The following is a 15329-nucleotide window of genomic DNA, read 5'->3' as shown; positions in this document are numbered from 1 at the left end:
AGCAATCCATGTTTTCACTGTTATACGGTAGGGGGCGCTATATAACACATCTTCTAGTACAGAATCTCCTGATCAAAACACAGGAGAAGAAGAAGCTGAACCAATTGATATAAGATTGCTCACTCAAATGTAAAATAACGTGATCATCAAACATTAAACAGCTTGTAAATCAAAACTGCTTAATGTTTCCAAATTAAATGAAGCGTAACCCATGAAGAGAAAACGACTGTGAAGCTTTGGGGGTGTTGGACACGTTACTCCATATGTGTTTTGATCATCGTTCTGAATCTGATCAAGGCGTAGTCTTTGACAAAAATGTGATTTTCTCAACTTTTTGGTTTAAAATGTTGCCTTTCTTTATGAAACTTACCGACATTGTTGGTTAAAAAAGGATGCATGAAGCTAATAAAATATTTTTAAAATTAAAGTACAGTTAAAGGTATTTTTCAAGTATAAACAACATCTACATGTGAACATAGTAGTATACTGCAAGTGCAAAATAATATATAAATAGTAAACTATAAGTATAATATTATGTTCACTTAAAGAAAACTTACAAGTATACTTGCAGTAAAACTAGTAGTTTACTGAGAGTACACTTCAGTGTGTACTTTCATAAACTAAAAAAAAAAAGTACTACTTGTATTAAAATAGTAAACTAAGTAGTTTACTACTCTTACACTTATAGTACACTTGAATGTATACTTTTATATACTAAAAGTTGGCCAATTTAGTCTCAAGCAGTATTGAAATAGTACACTTACAAGTTTACTACAAGTACACATTGATATTAGTAAACTTAGTACATAAAGTATACTTAAAAATATACCTGAACATTACTTAAGTATACTTCATAAAATGAACTTGAAGTATACTTATTTTTCGTAAGGGTATTCACTCATTTCTAATTCTGTCTAATAACTCAAAACAACAGGTGGAGCCTTTCACACACTAAATACTGAATCAATCATCCACACACAGCAGACTAATGTTGTTTTGATAAGCAATAATACACATCCAAATATGTTTTTCCAAAGATTAAAGCTGAAGTATGTCATTTAAAATACAGTGTTGCAGTCATCAATATTATTGCTTAAAATTTTACATGTCATTTTAACACAAGACACCATTGTGAAAAAAAAGTAAGGAGACAACAGAGAAAAGACAATGATAGTTTATTTGTAACCTTATCTTGTGTATGAACTACAAACTCTGATTTCTATAATCGAACTCCATCTTTTTTCTTTTTTTTTAAAGGTCATGAAATAATGTTTACATGAAAATCAATCCAGTCGTCTTTTACAGCATATCTCGCTCGCTTTTTTTTTGTTTTGTTAAATCTTTTAGAACAGGTTGGCACATGTAAAATTAAAATTTAAAAAGTTTTTGTTTTGTTTTTTTTGTTTTTATTTTCAAAATGTATTTTTATAGAAATCTACCACTAGAACAGCATTCCCTCTCAGAGACGAAAAGAAAGAAGTTACGTGGAACGGAGAGAAAAGCATCTCGTTCCCTCCTTAAACGAAACCCAAAACACAGATGTGTTCACATGATGGGACATAACAAACATACAAAAAAAAAAAAAAAAAAAAAAATTGGCAATTTAAGACAATGATCCAAATCCTCAAAACAATCAAATAAAATGCAACTGAAAGCAAGACTCAACTCAATGACTTGGTTTACTTTTGTGCTAAACTCCATAGACAATAAGGTTCTTCTTTCGCTGTAATGAACTTATGTTCGGATTGACGTCAATTTCAGTGACAACACAAAATAAAATCAGTGAATTAAGATTCGAAAGAGCAGCATATTCAGATGAAGAACAGTCTTTTTTTTGCACGCTTGGATATCTTGATTAGCAAATGTACCAGATGGCCTTTGCTTCTAATGGGCAGGAGGTACTCTCAAAAACTTTTTTTGTAATGAACTGAAATAGCAAAGCTGACAAGCATAATTGCATTAGATATATTAAAATCAGAGTGCATCTGGTATGTGAACAAAATATGATACTAAAATGTTCAACAAACGCCACATGGTCTCAGTCGGCATCTACATTAAGAACAGAAAAGCAAGAGAAAAATTGTCCTGTCAGTCCCCTGTGAGTTTTGCATTAATTATGAATGGCCAAAACGAAACGCTACGAATCTGAATAAAATGTCACAGGTTTATTGGTTTACTTCAAATTACCTATAGCCCTCTAGATTGCTTTATAGATTAAATGATGCACTTCAAATGAGTCCACTTTGGCTCTTTCACCCCGCCTCGCTCTCCAATTTGACTCTGAATGCATTTACAGTGTCAAACCAATGTCTGTCGGCTACTCACCGCCCCCACCCACCCTGTCCAAGGTCATTGGTTTCTATAGTGACCATCTCAGGCCATTCTGATTTCATAAATTAATTCATAATCTCAAATCATCCACCCCTGCAGCCAAAGGCTACAGCATGTCTAAAGCCAAAGATAAATGTATCATTCTCGATCTGTGCTGAAAAATAAATAAAAGTGATTGAATATGACTAAGAAGTTTAAAAATAATTGCATAACTGCCTATAAAAAGATTGACAGCGATAGATAGAATATGGAAGAAAAAAGAAAAAAAAAACTAGGGAAAAAATAACACAGTCGGTTTACAGAATCTATAAAGACGAACCTGTGGCATCTTTGGAAGCCTTAGATCTGAGCGGCACTAACTTTGCCCTCTTATTTAGGGTTCTATGTCTGGCTTTTAGACCATCCCAGAATTAATTCATTCAACTGTATCCATGGACAGCACCAAGAAAAAAATGGATTGAAATGGAAATGGTGCTATGTCAGTACCATTTCCATGCTTTCGCCACATTTCCACTCTGTCAACCTTTGAAGAAAGGCCTACAGTCTTCGGCCTCCTGCCCATATAGCATTTGGCATAGAATGAGTGTGCTGCATCTGTGTGTGAGTATTGGGAGACTTTAGTAGGGTATCAAGGGTGAACTGCCACAGGAACTCACAATTACTATGATAAAGAAGATGAAGAAAACAGTTTAATAACGTGAAGCTTATTTTAAGCTGGAGATACCTTAAAATGCATTTAAGAGCAAGTGGGCAGACCCCCAAATGCTAACTTAATCCATAAATCTTCTGGTCCGAGCACAGAAACGATTTGAAATTAATTGCCCTGCATGCATTAAATAGACATGTGTTCCTGACATTTGGCCCGGTTTTAAATGGGGACATGTTTCCAGGGCTCTTTGTTCTAAATTTTAGGCTAGAGATGCCAGGTATACATCTGCATATAATTTGTAGCAGCCATCCTTGCTGAAAAATTAGCTGGTTTAAGCTTGTCTCCCAAACTGTCCAATTTAAAAAGCGTCAAAACCCTTTCTAAAACCAGCCAACAGATGAGCCTGACCAGGCTGAGAGACCAACTACAGTATGACCAGTAAACCTGCTTAATCTGGTTTAAAAAGCCTATTTTTCAGCAAGGGTAACTGAATAATGTGATATTTTCAAATATCATTAATTAAGGGGAGTCAAAAAATGAATCATTTAGAACAATTATAGGGTGGAACGTTTTCTAATATGACAATCTATAACCTAATATTTTAAAAGTATTGACACTAAATGTGAATCTTAAAGTTTCAGACAGATGGAAAGGTTTCAGATTCAGCTGCAAATGACTTTAAATTGGGTCCTCACATACAGAACAGACTTAAACAGAGTTTAAAAGCAAATTAGTAAACCAACAACTCTTAAAATAACATTCAAAAACATGGAGAAATAAATGCTGGAAAAATAATTGCTGATTACATCTTTTCTTGATTAAACCACAATAGTTATTTTCCTTAAATAAATAACTTCTGTTATGTAAAGACACTTTTGAAACGGTTGACGTACACTCAACTCCGAATGTCCTTTTCTACCTGTCAACATCTTATTCTTATACGTCTTGCATCGGTCTACTGTCTTTGTTTCGACAATCTTCAAAATCGATATGTCACATACTGTTCCTTAAGAGTTTTAGAGGTCTTTTTTTTTTCTTCGTTTAATCCCCATTATGAAAAGCAGTTCAGATCTGGGTTTCTTGTACATTGTCTTTTGAGCTGGCCCGAATTAGCAAAGGTTCGTGGGCAGAGCTGTGTATAGAATTGATGGTGGAGGCGTGATTGTACACAGTCTTGTAAGCAGTGTAATGATTCAGGTGCTCATGCTCCAGTGGGGGAAGGGTGAGGTGGCCCTCCATGTTAGGTCCACCCGCCACGCAATCCTCGTCTACGTTGATAATCTCAATGGTTCGTGTCGGTGCGTGGTGGTTTTGCTGGTGATGCTGTTTGCGCATTTTATAAAAGATGATCAGCATGACGGCCGCCATCAGCGTGATGGCCACAAAGCAACCAATGATGATCTTCGTGGTCTTCATGACCTCATCCAAGGTGTTGAGGGAGCCGTCGATCAGGGCCGTGACAGGGATGGTGTAGGTCTTATCGGTGGCCTTGGTGGACAGTGGCGTCCGTGCTGTGGTGGTGGTGGTAGTAGTGAAGGAAGGTGGTAAAGTCTCCCAAATTCCAGAAGAAGGAGTTGGGGCGCCTTTCTGCTGTACTGTTGGGTGGCCCTCATCATGTGACGATTCTGTGGTCTCGACGGTAACTGTAGTGAAATAACTGAAGCTGCTGTTCTCTGTCGAAGACACATTAAGAGTAGCGGAGGCTGTTGTGTTGCCTGCGGAGTTGCTCACCATACAAGTGTATGTTCCAGTGTCCTGCATCGTGACATTGGTAAAGTTTAACGTCCCATCGTTGAGCACGGAAATGCGTATCTTGTATGCCCCGTGCGTCATGATGGACCCATTGGGCGTGATCCAGCTGACTGAGGTCAAAGAATTCGCTCGACATTTCAGTTCTGCTGCCATTCCCTCAGTCACGTTCAGGTCCGCCGGAGGCTCCACGATCACCGGTGCATAACAATGGAAATAGTTCTGGTCGAGTTCGCCGATGTAGCGCCCTTTGTGGCTGGTAGGTGACGCACAGCGGGCACAGCAACTGGTATTGGCCGGCACCATTTCCTTTAGCCACCAACTGAGCCAGAGGATGTCACAGTTGCAGTTCCAGGGGTTGTGGTGCAAATGTACCCTCTCCACATGGTGTAGTGGGGTGAAGAGGTCATGAGGCAGGAGGGTAAGGTTATTGTGGGCCAAATTGAGCTCCACAAGGGACTGAAGATCATCGAAGGCATTTCTCTCAATAGTCTGGATCTGTGCATGCATCATCCACAGTTTCTGTAAGTGGACAAGGCCTTTGAAAGACCCTGGCCTAATAATAGAGAGCTGGTTTCCTGACATCTCCAACTCATCCAAACGAACAAGAGGAATAAGGTTGGGGATCTCCTTCAAGTTGCACATGCCAAGGTTCAGGTATCGCAGGTTGCTGAGGCCTTCAAAGGCACCTTCTGAAATGTAAGTGAGCCTTTTCAGCTCGCCCAAGTCCAGCCTTCGCAGTGATGGTACACGGTTGAAGGCATAAGAGGGTATACTCTCAATAGGATTATTCCTCAACCAAAGCTCCTTAAGTTTGGACAGGTACTCGAAAGCCCCATTGGGGATTGTGGTTAAACGATTATCGAAGAGCTCCAGAGTGTTGAGGTTGGCCAGCCCGTTAAAAGCTCCGATTTCAATGGTGCGGATATGGTTTTTGCTGAGCTGCAGGATCTCCAGGTGCCTCAGATGCTTGAAGCTGTCAACCCTAATCACCTGGATGAGGTTCTCCTGAAGGTTCAGGTACCTTGTGTTGGTGGAAATACCATCAGGTACATCTCGAAGGGAACGTCGTGTACAGATGACCTTGCTGAACTGGTTGCTACAAGAGCAGACGGAGGGGCAGGTCTGTGCTCGCACCAGGCCAGCCACCACCAGAAGCTGCAGGGCCAGTGACAGCACGAACAATGGGTCGGACAGGGCCCGGTTCCACCTAGGACCTCTCATCGTCTGCTGCATCAGGGAGGAGGTCATCTTGTTTATCATTCATAATTCGCTGACAGGTTCTCCACTCTTTGGGAAGTGTTATATTAGGCCAAACTGCAAAGAGAGAGAGAGAGAGACAGAACCATGTAAGGTTTGGAATACTAACTGACTGACACAAATCAATGCTAATACAGATATATACAATAGATAAAACAGAAAAATAGATACTGCTGGACCAAATCTCTCCGCAACCTGCCTGAAGTCACATATGACGATGTGGTTCGGATGGTAAATGAAAACTCTCAAGTGGAAAAGTGTGAAAGCTGAGGTATGGCTGTCTACGTCTTGACGCAGAGCAACCCGGTACACTACAACAACAGCTGCGGGCCGTTCGCCAGTAAGGTAAACGTTTCTATGGTAACAGCGAGTTGGACCAATCAGCAGACGTTGCTGCTACGCTTAGGATGTGCACTGTAAAAAATGATTTTATGTCAAAGTAAATAAAACAGGAAAAATCATGTATCTTTTGCTAAGAATCATTTTGTAAAAATAAAAACTTTAGTATATTAAGTAAATCCTAATTATATACTCATTTTTTACATGTAAATATTAGACCTCTAACAGACAAGTAAAATTGACTTCTGACTCTCTGGCATATTTACATGCATTAATTAAGTACTTGAAGCAAATAAAAATAAATCAAGTAAAATTTAGTCCTTGAAGAAAGGAAGCTGCGCATGCGCGGAAAGAAGAAAACACGCGATGACTAAAGCCCAATTTATACTTCTGCGTCGAACTTACGCCGTAGCTACGTCGTAGGTTGTGTGTAGCGCGCGTACCCTTCGGCGTACCGACGTGCACCTCTCCAAAAATGTAACAACGCGTCAACTCTACACGGACGCAAGCGCTGTGATTGGTCTGCTAGGACCGGTCCCTCGGGTTTTACATGCTCCCTCTGCGCGCGTGAACGCGGACAACGACGCAGAAGTATAAATCAGCCTTTAGGGATTTCAAATCTCCACTCCAACGGCTCTTGACAGGTAAGCAACAGTAAAAAACTGCATTATACTACGGATTTTTGGATTAATTCAACGATTGTCTTGTCATCACTTCATTCTATACATTTGAAAAGTTTAGTGTTGTTAAGTTTAGAGACGTGCTCCAGAAAAAAAGTTCACGGAGACGTTGTGGCAGAGGCAGAAAGCACCCTGTTTATTTTCTTTCTTTTACAAAAGCACAATGTTTTATTTCGATTGAAAGTGGAAAAAGTAGACATTTAACAGTTTATTTTTTCATATTTCTTAAGTCTGTAATCTTTATGACCAAAAATGACGGAGTATTTTAAGTCTATTTTGCTGCTATGTGAAAAAAAGAGCAAAACGCGATGGCGCGTTTGCCGACCCAAGAGGATTAATGACGAGTTAGCTTTGTAAGACGTTAGCCATATTTTTTTCCTCAGTTTTAAACTTTACGTTTTACACGAATTATCAGTAATTACGCCTAAAAAACATGAATATGTTACTTAAATCATGATCTTTTTGTTTAATATTTGTTATTTTGTGTGCAGTTTTCTTTATAGATGACAAATATTGGCCACAAATGAACAATAGGCCTAAGTGAGAAGGTTCTCGTTCCCTCATCGTGCACAATATAATTCATTCCCTCATTCATTTGCTAAATCGTGCATACTATCTATTAAATGGTCCCTGCTTTTACTAAATCGTGACAACGTTGTAAATGACAATAATTCGTTGCCTTGCTTAAATCAAAACGAATGAAAAATTTGTACTCCCAAATTCCTAATTCGTGATATCTGCATGCTGTTAACATTAATGTGAGGAAATGACTATGAGAGTAAGGTCATGCAGGATGTTTTTAATGTTTTTAATGATTTGGTATAAATTAAATGAATAATGTGAATGCAAATTAATTAACTTTTAATTTAAAAGTATTTGCTGTTTACTGATTATTGTTTTTTTCTCTCTCTCTCTTCTTAATTTCAGGATATTTCTCAAATGCATTCAGTCCTTTGTGCCTCTGTTGCTGTAAACCGGTTGAGAGGGACAAAGAGAGAGACCGAACACATCCGAATTGTTATTATGGTCATTATAGGTTTCTGTAGATGCTTATTTCTTAATAAATTACTCTTAACTGCACATTATTTTGTCACATTATAAGAGTAACATTTAATTTAATTTAAAATAATTACCAGCACTGCATAAAACAAGTAAAATGTATTTAAAATATCAAGTGGTTTTACTTAATTATATTATTTATATCAGATTTGTAAGTAAAAATTACTCAATATAATTTAACAGGCCAAGTTATATGTACTCATTCACTTTGTGAATTTTACTCGGTTTAGGTAAGTAGATTTACTTAATTTCCATAAATGTGAAATTTACTTGAAAAATATTCATGCAAAAACTTGCCAAATAAAAATTGAGTAAATTCTACTTATTGTTTTTCTCAGTGTGGGTAGTGTAGTTTTTTTTCATAAGATCGCGGATAAAACATGTTTTTCTTAAAACAAGGTTGATTTCATACGAACGTATAGCTTCTACAGGAGCAAAAACCTTCGTTTCACAACCTCATAGCTCGTGGTCAGTCTACCTCGGATGGGTTAGACATTATGGCTGATAATCTAAATCCTTATCGAGAAATACTGTTGACCGGAAGTTCTGAATCCCTACTTCGCGTTCCGGAAGCAGGAAGTGTGACATAGGCCTATAGCACTGCAATCTTGAGAGCATTCTTTGTCACATTAACATACAAGCACAGACAAACGTGCAGAGGAACAGCCAGTCGCTGTACTCTAGGAATGAAAACAATATCTCTTGTATAGCCACACAAGCCCATTTTGCCCAGCGGAAGTGAATCACAGATAAAACATTTTTCACACACACATGCATCGCAGGTGACCTTCAAGAGTGTTTCATATCCATTTCTTTTTTTTTTTTGTTCTATTATTTTTTTGAGTGCGTGTGGTGTCTGCGAGTTCATGTCTTTGCACGCACACCACTTTCAATCTAAGTCACATAAAGCTGCACCACAATATTGGGTCTGCTTTCTCTGTTTCCCCCTCTCCTCAGTCAGGGAGATATGAGCTGCCTTGTCTGTCTGTGTCACTTTATTTATTCTTGCAGAGGAGGCATAAATAAAAGCACGGCTTCCCACCTACCGATCCTTCAGTCAACCCTACCTATCTAAAGCGAACACGCACTTAAAGACATGCGTGTGACTGGACTGAGAATGAAACCTGGGACAGGAAGTGTGTGGACAGACGCATGTTTCTCCCTCGTTCCCTCAGGTGAGTATGTGACTCACTTTAGTGTCTATTCTGAAAGGAATTGGACAGGTCAACTATTTATTAGTCATCAACCAGCTGACTAGTCAGTTGAGTCTAGATTTAGAGAATCTAGTTTTTTTCCTCACATTTGTTTTAGCTTTAGCATTTTTAGCATTCATTTATATTTGTATTTATGCATTTAGCAGATGTTTTTATTAAAACATAAAATGCTTTTACCCTTGCACTCAAGATACTATATATAATCTTTCAGTTCATACACTCCCTGATAACCAAAGCCATGGCATTAGAATTGCTAGTGGCATGCTAGTTTAAAAACACAATTTCTCTAACGTTAGCATGTGTTAGTTTTAAAAACTTGTATTGAAACCCTGAAACTGTTTTTACTATGTTTATTAGCAGCAACATTTCATAATCGATTAGCCAGTGGGTTGTCTTGAAGAAGCATTATATAATTAGTTGGATTTAGGGTCATGTGTAACTAGGCGAGACTTTTGTTGGGGCGTTTAGATTAGACTCATTCTTGGATTATGTCTGTAGACACTTTGAGCACTAGAAAATCTGCTCACAGTCGGTTTTGTAGGATCTTAAGAAGAACCGTTGAACATGGATGTTCTTCCCTCTGGGCATTACAACACGATGTAGAAAGCATTGCAAAACTGTTTGTACCACTTTTCACTCTCTTGCTCGCCTTTCCTCTTCCTCTCGGCAGGGTGCTGGTCTTAACCTAATAATGACTGCCATAACAATCAATTCTTTCATCGCAAATCTACTTGTACTGCTGCCCTGAAGTCTTAGACTGCTGGTGATGATCACACATGAAACTCAACCATGTTATCACTAAACGTTTTGAAGGAGAATGACTTTCAGTAACAGTATGCCCATTTTTACTCCATTTAATCGAATTTCATGCACAGATAATTGTAATATATATCTTGTATGTAAATGCTCAATTACAACAAAAGATAAAGCTTTAACATCACAAATCTTTAAAAAAAAAAGAGAAAAAAAAAGAAAAGAAGCCCTGCTGGATTCAAGTGCGGGGTCCGGTTTATCTTCCCTGATTTGATTTTACACTAATAAAATTGCATAACACAATCTAGGTTGCTCCAAGTCGAGAGAGAGAGAAAGAGAGGGGGGCAAACAAAAAAGCACTCCACAAAAATCCTGCTGCTTCTCAAACAGTGAGCCTGGCAAAATTGGATTTCGTGTGGGAAGGGAATTAGATGAAAAAATGATAAACAAAAAATAAGATTATGAAATGAATACATTTATAAACTTCTGGCCCAGTAAGAGATGATGAAGCAGGCGGCAAACGCTTCAGCAGGGATGGAGGTAAAGAAGAGGATCAAGCAGCGGAAGCCTTGAAAGGTGTGAGGTGTAACGAAGTGAATTAATTTTTTTCAAATAACATGAAAGTGAATGCCATTGCTGCTGACAACAATGCGGCTGTGTGCTTCTTTACACAGCGCGGGTTAGAAAAGCTTCTGTACTTTCCTTCACACGGCAGGGTGAGCAGGTTGAGGTGAGAACAATTATGGCAATCATACAGTTCTGCACAAAATAATCAAATGTCAAGAGCCGTTTGGATTAATATGGTGTTCATCTTCGAGAGGAGGAGAGAGGTAAGGGAAAGATAAGGGTGGAAGAAGAGAAGAGGAGGTGGTGGTGGAAGGAGAAGAGTGGGGGAAGAAGGATGGAAATAGTAAGAGATGGAAGGAGAAATATGATGAGGAAGGTGAAAGGAAGATGAAAGAGTAGGGAAAAGGGGAAGGTGAAATAAAAAGGAAGTAGAAAGGAAGAGGTGGAAGAAGAAAGATAGACGAAAAGGAATTAGATCGGCATGAGGAAGTGAAGTAGAAGGAGAGGGAAGGGGAGAAGAAAATAAAAAGGTAAATGAAGATGAAGTAGAAGTAGAAGGGAAAAGGGGAAGAAAACTGAAAAGTGAAAGTCAGGAAGAATAAAAAGGAAAGAGAAAATAAAAGTGAAGAGGAATGTGAGGAAATTGAAGAAGGACAGAAAAGAAAGAGGAGGAAGAGGGAGTAAACTGGGAGAAAAATGGAAGGAAAAAAGTGGAAGGAGAGAAGAAAAGGAAGTAGAAGAGAGAATGGAAGAGGAAATAAGTGCACAGGAAGGTTGGGGCAAGGAGAAGAGAAAAGGAGGAGGAAGAAGAGAGGAAGATAAAGTCAAAGGAAAGAGGAAAAAGTAAGTAGGAGGGAAAAAGAAGGAAAAGAAAAAAATATGAAAGATAGGATAAGAGTAAGTAGACAGGAAGAGGAAGAATGGAAGAGATGAATAGGAGGGAGAGGGCAAAAAAGAAAAGAGAAGAGAACAGGAGGAAGCAGAGAGGAAGATGAAGTAAAAGGGAAGAGGAAACTGAGAAAAGGAGTAAGGAGAGAATAAGAGGAAGTAGAACGGAAGAGGGAGAATGCAGGGGCAAATTGAAGTGTAGAGGAAGATGAGGGCAAGAAAAGAGGAAAGAGAAGACAATGAAAGAGCAGGCAAAGAGGGAGACAAAGTAAAAGGGAAGAGGAAAAGGATGAATGGAAGTAGGAAAGATAGGAAGGAAAATAGAACAAGAAGAGAAGATGAGAAAAGAAAGAGGAAGAAAATGTACATGAGAACAGAAAAGAAAGGGAAAATTAGGAGGAAGACCAAGGAGAGGGGAAAAGGAAGTAAAAAAAGAATAGAAGAGGATATTGACAAAACAAAGAAGGAAAACATCCACATGTGCATTGCCATCATCATTTGGTGACACACCCAAGCCACAGATGAGGGTAAAGCTGAGCTATGAGTAATGCTGTCATATAACACACATGTCATATCAAAACTGCTCTATTCAAAACCCCAAGGTATTGAGAAAATTAAAGATTTCCTTTAGATTTTTCAATCACAGTCAGAGAGAGGCCCTGAGCCAGGTTTCATTTATCTGCAGGCCTGCTAGAGCACAATTCATAGGTATGCTGGATAGCATCAATAAACTATGATAGTTCAGCCATTGCTTTACAAGACTGGGAATTGCATCATATAAATGAAAGCTGGAGTGGAAGTTCTCCACAGGGTCATCCATCTACAGCCGGATGAACAGCTGATGGACTGTAGAATCACCAGTTACCTGCAGCAGCAGTGGTAACCTTCAGATGTTATGATAAGGCACGTTAGCCTGGATGCCAGCCGATCTTAGCCCCGCCCACAAAAAATTTTAGGTCGGGAAGTTCAGTCTGGACTCGTTCCGTTGAGGAGCTATTATGCCCGAACAAAAATTGTTCGGACCAATCAAATTGTCAGGGCGGGCTTTATACGATGATGGACAGATGAGCAACGGTAACGTAATCATCCACGTCATCAACGAGTGCTTGGGTTGAATTCAAATGACTGCCGCTGAAGAATTGAGATTTCACGAGTTCACGCTTACAAATAAGTCGGATAGAATAAATGCATATTTGGTGTGCTGTCCGAGGAGAGGCTTCGGGCTCGGTATTCGGCCCGAACCCAAAGTACTCCCCCCGTATTCCTGGCTGTGGAAGAACAAGCCGAGAGTGAGTGGAGGGATGCTGAAAACTGTCAAGGAATGTTAGGTGAGTTGACAGAGTGAATAAATATATGCTTCCTCTCTTGCTGATAGTGTAGACCGTAGACGGTTGATTGGATTGATTATTTGAATGTGCTCCTCCTGAACTTTGTTTATAAAACATCATGTGTAGATTCCGCCATCGAGTCTGTTATAGAAGATATCGACAGCGCATTAATTTTAAAAGAGGAACAGAGAACCGCGATCAGAAACATGAATGAAAAACATACGTCACTTACTGATTGGTTGTAGGTCTATCCAATTGAGTGCAGAGGCATTTTTTTTCCTGGTTCGGTTGAAACACGCCCCATAATCAAAGCTCAATGGAGCAGTATCAGACTCACATTCTGACTAGAATCTGAGTATGACGACGTCAGGCTAAAGGCGCGTACAACAACACCGCAAAAATATTGAAGTAACACCAAACAAGCAAGAATGCTGTCGTTAATATTGGATTACATTTTAGACACAAGTCACTGTGTCTATTTTAACTTTGCCAATACAAAAATATTTCTAAATACACAGTGTAGAATTGGATGTTTAAATGACATCTAAATTAAATTTTTAAATGAATCAGTAATATTAATTTCTCCACGATTCAATGTTTTGAAGGAATCAATTGAGAATGATTCAATGACTCACTCAGATGGTCACTTGTTTCATTCCTGAATGAATCAGTGTTCTGTACGAATTGGATGAGTGAATGCTTCAGTGACTCGCTCATAAATAGTAATTTGGTTAATTCCTGAATGAATCAATGTTTTGAACTAACTGGTTGAAAATTATTCTGTGCAGATCACTAGTTTATTCCTGAATGAATCAGTGCTTTTGAATGAATTGGATTAGTTAAATGTTTTAGTGACTCACTTATTAAAAGTAATTTAGTGCATTTCTGAATGAATCTATGTTTTGAATGAATCAGTTGTGAATGTTTCAGTGACTCACTCATAAGGATGGTTGTTTAATTCCTGAATGAATCCATGTTTTTAACCAATTGGACGAATTAATGCTTTAGCCACTCACTCATAATGAGCAGTTAGGTGTGTTCGGCTTGAAGTGGCACTGCGCAGATTGACCGGTGTATGACATGAAAAATAAAATAAAAAAGTGAAAGCATGCATAGCCGTCTTTTATGAATTGGATTCATGTTTTGAAGTAATTGACTGAGAAAGATTCAGTGACTCACTCAAAGACAGCCACTTTCTTATTCCTCAGTGAATCAGTGTTTTGAACAAATTAGATGAGTGAATGCTTCTATTCACTCATAAAGAGTAATTTGCTTCATTCCTGAGAGAATCAATGCTTTGACTGAATCATTTTTGTGAATAATCCTCTTGAATCGCTTGTAAAAACAGGCACTTTATTGCCACCTACTGGCATAATGATGCAATTTCAAACACAAACGGAGTGATGGAAACAGTGTAGTCCACTGCTGTCGGACTGTTATGTGCTCTTGAAAAAGATTCATGGAGCAGACTGACTGCTGTATAATTTGAAATACATTCCAGTCAATGTAAACAATAAGCATTTGGTAGAAGATAATTTCAAGCTCCCCATAAGGCCATGCACCATGCAAAGAGAGTTTCTCCCTCTCAGTAATCCTGTGAATTCTGCAGCAAGGAGGATCTTGGTTCCACTAAAAAAAAGAGGGATGAAAAGGATGAGTCATGCCAAATCAGTAAAGAGCAACAGTGTTTCATTTATAGGGCATTGCGGAACTGCAGCTCCTTCGAGAACGGGGGAGAAAGACAGAAAAGCGGGAGGGGGGATAACGGCATCCATCACTGTACGCTCATACTCAGGAATGGTACGGAACAAAGTATGTGGGCTCCGTCAGACAGTCGCAACTGGAGGTTACAGCAAGGAAATGGGTTTTGGCAACCGTGGAAACAAAAGCAGACTATCTGTTAGCACCGCGCAAGTCCAGACCCCCGCGGTGGTGGCAGGTGGAAACGCACTGGCAAGGAGAGTGGTGGAAAGGCCCCTACAGAGAAAGACGAGGCAAGCGCTGTCAGGAAAAACTCGCCTGATGAGAAGAAATGGAAAGAGGTGTCTGGATGCACACAATGACAAGATGGCAATACATGAAGGCTGATAGATTAGGGTTATATAAATACTGGTGCTCTTTGAAGAGTTCTACAGAACGACGATCTAATGACATGCGGGATACAAGCAGGTCAGCTGCATTTTGTACAGCAGGGAAATTAAGGGGCGAACAGGGTGCAATAAAATGGTGGAGATTCCATTAAGGCAAATTCTCTCTCTCTCTCTCTCTCTCTCTCTCTCTCTCTCTCTCTCTCTCTCTCTCTAATATCATTCCCAACCAGAGGACATTCAGTGCTGCAGCTGGATAAAGCGCATCACATGAAACTGAATGGATTCTTCTAGATGTTATGAATGTGTATTCATTCAATAACAGTCATGTCTAAGACCAGATGATGAATGATTACACCCAGAGCTTTTTCCATAATAAAGAATCACTTTTATTCTGCACTGTGAAAAGTGATCAAATAACTTAA

At 39.1% G+C, this 15329-nt stretch overlaps 1 protein-coding gene across 1 annotated transcript in view; it reads right to left on the bottom strand.

Annotated features, from left to right (window-relative positions):
• Window positions 1–1159: 1159 nt before the first annotated feature.
• Window positions 1160–15329, bottom strand: part of lrrc4ca (leucine rich repeat containing 4C-a) — a 74491-nt gene continuing 60321 nt past the window's right edge. The window contains exon 3 of the mRNA XM_084094192.1: window positions 1160–6046. Coding sequence (XP_083950318.1) covers window positions 4046–5992 — 1947 coding nt within the window. The 5' untranslated portion in view covers window positions 5993–6046 and the 3' untranslated portion in view covers window positions 1160–4045. The remainder of the gene's footprint in view (window positions 6047–15329) is intronic.

Source organism: Abramis brama (assembly GCF_963993115.1).
Source record: "Abramis brama genome assembly, chromosome: 20".
Taxonomy (NCBI): Eukaryota; Metazoa; Chordata; class Actinopteri; order Cypriniformes; family Leuciscidae; genus Abramis; species Abramis brama.
The sequence above is the reverse complement of the archived record's forward strand: the minus strand, read 5'-3'. Positions and strand labels throughout refer to the sequence as shown.